General features: G+C 41.9%; 1 protein-coding gene across 1 annotated transcript; it reads left to right on the top strand.

The window, feature by feature from the left end:
- Positions 1-2924: 2924 nt before the first annotated feature.
- Positions 2925-5403, top strand: slc10a3 (solute carrier family 10 member 3). Its single transcript, XM_043706721.1, has one exon. The coding sequence runs from the start codon at positions 3276-3278 to the stop codon at positions 4656-4658; it is 1383 nt and encodes a 460-aa protein (XP_043562656.1). The 5' UTR covers positions 2925-3275; the 3' UTR covers positions 4659-5403.
- The last annotated feature ends 1243 nt before the right edge of the window (positions 5404-6646 follow it).

Raw genomic sequence — 6646 nt, 5'->3', positions numbered from 1 at the left:
TACCTCATCCTTCTCCTCTTCAATATTCTCCTTTCTATGAGTGAAAACCAATGAGAAATGTTCGTTTAGTGCCTCTCCGATCTCCATAGGGTCCACACTCAACTTCCCACTTCCGTCTTTGATTGGCCCTATTCCTGCCTAATCATCCTTTTATTCCTCACATACGTTTAGAAAGCTTTAGGGTTCTCCTTTATTCTATTTGCTAAAGACTGCTCGTGTCCTCTCTTTGCTCTTCTTAACTCTCTCTTTAAATCCTTCCTAGCTGATCTGTAACTCTCCATCGCCTCATCTGAACTATTTTGCCTCTTCAACATATAAGCCTCCTTCTTCCTCGTAACAAGAGATGCAATTTCTGTTATAAACCATGGTTCCCTTACCTTATCACTTCCTCCCTGCTTGACAGGGACATACCTATCAAGGACACACAATATCTGTTCCTTAAACCAGCTCCACATTTCCATTGTCTGCATCCCCTGTATTTTGCTACCCCATTCTATGCATCCAAATTCTTGCCTAATCACATACATTATAATTGCCTTTGCCCCAGCGATAACTCTTGACCTGTGGCTGTACCTATCCCTTTCCATCGCTAAACTAAACATAACTGAATTATGGTCACACTCTCCAAAGTGCTCACCTACAACTAAATCAAACACCTGGCCTGGTTCATCACTAAGCACCAGATCCAATGTGGCCTCCCCTCTTGTCGGCCCTTTGACATACTGTGTCAGGAAACCCTCCTGTACACATTGGACAAAAATGGATCCATCAGACGGACTAGAGTTATAGCATTTCCAGTCAATGTTGGGGAAGTTAAAGTCCCCCATAATGAGCACCCTGTTCCTTCCACTCCTACCCAGAATAATTTTGCTAATCCTCTCTTCCACCTCCCTGGACCTCTGCAGTGGCCTATACAAAAACTCCCAGCATTGGAGTTTCCTGTTTCTAACCTCAGCCCACATTACCTCAGCAGACGAGTCCTCACCAAATGTTCTCTCAGCCACCGTTATACTATCCTTGACTAACAAGGCCACACCTCCCCCTCTTTTACCGCCTTGCCTGTTCTTAATGAAAGATTTTGTGATTGCTCTGTGCTGTGATTGTAATCCTTAACTCTTTCCTTTATTCTGTAAACTAACATAAATAACGTCTTTATTTTATGTATTTAGTTATCTCATACCATTTTAACATTAAAGATACACAGTTGAATATGCTAAAGCTAGTTTTTGTGCATTTATTCATATTGAGAAGGGAGATTTGACTGTATCAGAGTCAAGTTTGGATAGTACTGACGCTAGTCTTGAGTTTTGATAATGATTCTGGTGTCCATTATTTGGGTCTCTAGATGTGTCCCACAAATCTGATAAATTAAGTTGATAATAGGGAGGGCAAAGGAGCATCAGGGCCATTAGAGACTAATGTGATTAGTAACTGGTCTCATTAACAACAGAAGTATAAAGAAAGAAACAGGAACAATGGTAGGAGGAAATTGTGACTTAGAATCAAAATGCGGACCAGAGAAAAAACATAAAACTGTATTGAAAATGGTTAAAAATCACACAGCACCAGGTACATGACTAGCTACCTGATGAAGGAGCAGCGCTGCAAAAGCTTGTACTTCCAAATAAACCTGTTGGACTACAACCTGGTGTTGTGTGATTTTTAACTTTGTCCACTCCAGTCCAACACCGGCACCTCCATATTATGTCATGAAAATAGAAAACAAAGGAACAGAAAATAAGATGATGAAAAAATATGAACTTAAGTTTAGAAATCCCTAACCACAATTTACTGCCTGAAGAAATGATATTCTACAAATGGAATTGTTTCCTTTCCCAAAGTGAGAAAAGGTGGAGATGGGACCAAGGGAGTTGGTTTGCAGAGAATGGGGTTGGTTTCAGTAGATTGAATGAGGATTCCAGATGTTAACGTTATAAATTCCCATTTCTTACAGTTTCTGGTTCAAACATTTCTGAACTGACGTTAATCGAAAATATTTAACTGATGGAAACGCATTGAGATACTATGTTCCAGTAAATTCTAACACAGAGAGCATGCTGGCAAATTTTGGGCAAAATCTAACTATCTATAATTGACAGAAGTAGAAGACTTCCATACGAATTGCAATTCCAGGTCGTATAAGGTCTGTCTGTCTGTAAAAGCAAGCGATATGCAGGAAATGGAATGAAAAACCAATCACTCTGTCTAGTCAGTCTTCAGCTGTAAGTCGCCTCAGCTTTCCTGTCAAATAAACAATTGGCAACGAGGATTGTCTAAACCAGAAAAAACGTTATCGGAGATTTGAATATCTCAGTCACCTTCAACTTGAACTATGAAATCAAAATCTCACTTTTGAGTTTATTTTTGGATAATACAACTATAACCACCAGCTGAGTGTTCTCTTTCAGAACCGCAGCGGCGCTACATAGAATAAAGCCAACCTTCCAATTGTCTGTAGAATTCTACTTTGTGAGGTTCAGCCCTGAAGACCTAATGGAATCTATCATATCACATCATAGAATAGGAGACAAAAGCCGCAAACAGCAGACTTTGTGAGTTAATGTCTGCCAGTGATATTGAGGATTGAGGCTTCAGTCTGACGAAACTGGAGGTGGGTTCTGTATTGAACCGGATAACAACGAAACTCAGCAACATCACCGCCCCACGATTGGGAAATGATTGTGCAGAAACGCCCGGCAGTTGCCCTGATATGAAAAGCGGCTTTCGTTGAGTCGATGCCGAAGAAGCGTCAACAAATGTGGGAACGCGCTAATCGCTTGATTGCGAACAAGGAGAGAGAAATTGTCAATTCGTGAAAACCCGAGGGGAACCTAAGACGGGGAAGGGAGGGGAGAGGAGAGGAGGCGTCATTTGAAAGACTGACACGACTATTTATCTGCTGGAGCCTGGTCACTTTACGTCAGTACAGGTATTTGGGTTAGTGTTGAGAGTGGGTGGGGGTTTACTCAGCAGCACGGCAATGTTCTGACATTTACCCACTGACTGACAAAGTGAAAGTACGGGGGAAGCTGTGCCGGAAGGAAGTTCTCTGGGGCGGCGAGACGCACAGACGCTACCGGTAAACGGGAGGCTGCGGTATGTCCGGAGACAGGGTACTGGCCTCCCGGCACCGGGGTTCAGCCTCTCCACCCGCTCGAATGCGGCTGCGACTCGGCCGATTGTGAGCGCTTCCCTCTCTGGAGTGAACGGCGGCTGCTGCTTCTTGCCTTTTCTCGGGGGCCGGACTGACGCAGCGGAAAGTTGGTGGTGGGGGAATGTGTGACCGCTCCATGTTGTTGTGGATGGCCAGTGTGCAGCCGGCGCTGCTCCTGTTGCTGCCGCTCCTCAGCGGCGTTTACTGCCTTGTGGATTCCAACAGCTCGACCCCAGCACTGTACTACGTGACCATCGGAGACGGCACCTCCACTGAATTTGAGTTTCCCGAAAACACCAAAGGCATCATTGTGGTTTCCAGTCGCTACAGCAGCGCCGAGGAAAAGGATGGTAGTAAACTGTTCGTTCAGTCTCTGGACCCAGATGTCCTCACCATCATTAACGTCAGTGATGCTGAAACCATAGGATTTGTGAAAAGTTACATTGTCAGCATCAAATCCGGACTGGCTGGGACCGCGCCTCTCTTAATCCGCCTTCTGGATGTCACTAGGGTTGAGCCATTCACTGTGGAAGAGCGAAAAGATTATATTATTAAAGTGTCTCCCACTGATGATGATCCAGGTTCAACTAGTTTGGCGCATTTCTCTCAGAACCCCCTCCTTTATTTCCTTCTGCCTTTAGTTTTTATAAACAAGTGTGCGTTTGGTTGTAAAGTGGAGTTAGCAGTCCTGCGAGGTCTTCTCAAACAGCCACATCCTGTCATTCTAGGAGTGATTGGGCAGTTTCTGTTGATGCCATTATATGGATATACTTTGTCCAAGGCCTTTTCCCTTCCCAAAGCTCTTTCCCTCGGGCTGATAATAACTTGCTCTACCCCTGGAGGAGGTGGAGGTTACCTCTACAGTCTGCTTCTAGGAGGGGATGTGACCCTTGCTATTTCCATGACCTTGATCTCGACTGTAGTCGCAACTGCTATGATGCCACTTTCATCCACCATTTATACCCATATTCTCAATGTTCATGAAACACTGCATGTCCCATTTACTAAGATCCTTGTGACATTGCTGTTTATTGCTATTCCCATTTCAACTGGAATGTTGATAAAATATAAATTGCCACGACTCAGCAAGTTCTTACTTTTGCTCATTCGACCCCTCAGTTTCCTGTTAATTATTGGAGGACTCTTCATGGCTTACCAGATGGGAGCAGCCATACTTTGCAATGTTCGTAAGGAAATAATTGTTGCTGGAGTTGCTGTTCCTGTGTTTGGATTGCTTATTGGATATCTCATGGCTTATTGCTTAAAATTACCTGTTCCTTTATGCAAAACAGTCAGCATAGAGATTGGAGTTCAAAATAGCCTGCTAGCCCTTGCAGTACTCCAGTTGTCCTTCCGTCGCATTGAAGCAGACTTTGCCTCGCAGGCCCCATTTATAGTGGCTCTGAGTAGCACTTCAGAAATGCTGCTACTTGTGATCCTTCATCTTCTCTACAAGACTCTCAGGCCACATCCAGTCTCTGAAGGAAATGACTTGAAGTCCTGATCTCTTTGAGTTTGCTCAAAGGAAATGAATTACCTGCACTGCAACATATTTGAATATTTTTGTACTGAGCAGTTTTCCAAAATGAGTATGTGTGGCTACAGCAGCAATTTGGTATGTTTACATGGTCTTTTGAAATGAGCCACCATGTTGCTTTTCTGCTGACCATGAATGCACTGCATTTCAATTGCTGAATGGCTAGTGCAGTAACGTACAGCCTTTGCTTTGCATCAGGTATTGGATTTCAGTGGAATTGACAATTATGTGACCTCATTTCTTCTAGAAACTTAAATTGCTGCAAATTTTTTTGATAGTTTATACCATCTGCAATAAGAGTTGTTGCCTCTTTTTCTCATTATTTCAGATGTATAATATCTGTTGAAGGGGACAGTTTCCACCATGTTATTTTTTGGTTTTAAAGAGGCTTCGATGTATTTAAATATTTCCTAGTTGGAACTCAGTGTTTAAACCTTTGATTACTACTTAAGAGACATTCTCTTGACCAGGCTTGTTGTACAGAAATACTTCTTTATATGGCAGTATATATTCATTGAATAAACTAAATTGGTGGTTCTGAGCAGCATTCCCTGTTATGTTTTATTAGTTGGAATTCTGTGCAACACCTTTTTTTTGTGACCTGCAGTATGTTCTATATGTAATGTGCACTGTTTTTGTAACATCAGACATCAGTAACAATGCAGATAGACTTTTAATTTGAAAAGCTAAAGTAAGAATAAACTAATTTTCAGACTTTGGGTACTTACTTGATTTTAAAGATATGTATACTTGATCTATTTGGACAGTGATGAAATAAGAATGGCCTGCATGATGTCATGCTGAAAAAATTTAATTTCAATGAACATCCATAGTAAATCCCAATAATTGCACCCTCTGTAATTTTAGTTTTCATTTGTTTTTAAACTTCAGGGTAAATATCATAACACTGAAGCTAAATGATGATCCAATCAATTGATTATTGAATGATCGAGCGGTTCAGGGGGCCAAGTGGCCCATTCCTGATCCTAATTACAACTTCCATTAAAAGAAATGCCTTTTCTAATGTTGTCTCCCTTTAGAATTTGCTTCTCTGTTTACAGCATTATCAATAAATCCAATATCTGCACAGTAGTAATACTAACTAACCTCTCTTGAAATGGACAGAAGTGAGCCAATCGTGGTAGGGTGAAAGGAAGGGCTGGTGGGTGTAGGGAAAGCTGGCGACTAGAAAAATTGAGACTATAATCAAGTATTAACAGGAGAAATCGAATTAATCAGAGTATAAAGGCAGTAGGAACATTGTTAAGACGGAAAATCAGGAGGGCAGAAAGGGGTCATGAGATAGCTTTGGGTTATGTGGTTAAGGAGAATCCAAAGGGATTTTTATAAATACATTAAGGACAAAAGAGGAACTAGGGACAGAATAAGGTCCCTCAAAGATCAGCAAGGCAGCCAATATGTGGAGCCACAGGAGATACTAAACGAGTATTTTGCATCAGTATTTACTGTGGAGAAGGACATGGAAGATATAGAATGTGGGGATATAGATGGTGACATCTTGAAAAATGTACATATTACAGAAGAGGAGGTGCTGTATATCTTGAAATGTATAAAAGTTGATAATTCCCCATGACTTAATCAGGTCTAGCATAAAACTCTATGCGAAGCTAGCAAAGTCATTGCTGGATCCCTTGCTGAGATAATTGTATCATTGATAGTCACTAGTGAGGTGCCGGAAGACTGGAGGTTGGCTGATGTGATGCCGCTTTTTAAGAAATGTGGTAAGAAAAAGCCAGGGAGCTATAGACCAGTGAGCCTGACATCGGTGGTGGGCAAGTTGTTGGAGGGAATCCTGAGGGATAGGATTTAGAGAGGCAAAGACTGATTAGGGATAGTCAGCATAGCTTTGTGCATGGGAAATTATATCAACTTCACAGAGTTTTTTTTGAAGAAGTAACAAAGAGGATTGATGAGGGCAGAGTGGTAGACGTGAT

This window comes from Chiloscyllium plagiosum, chromosome 17 (assembly GCF_004010195.1).
Source record: "Chiloscyllium plagiosum isolate BGI_BamShark_2017 chromosome 17, ASM401019v2, whole genome shotgun sequence".
NCBI classification, from domain to species: domain Eukaryota; kingdom Metazoa; phylum Chordata; class Chondrichthyes; order Orectolobiformes; family Hemiscylliidae; genus Chiloscyllium; species Chiloscyllium plagiosum.
The sequence above is the reverse complement of the archived record's forward strand: the minus strand, read 5'-3'. Positions and strand labels throughout refer to the sequence as shown.

What these genes read in the sequence shown, in the direction of transcription:
- slc10a3 (XM_043706721.1), top strand. Translation starts at nt 3,276, where the DNA reads ATGTGTGACCGCTCCATGTTGTTGTGGATGGCCAGTGTGCAGCCGGCG.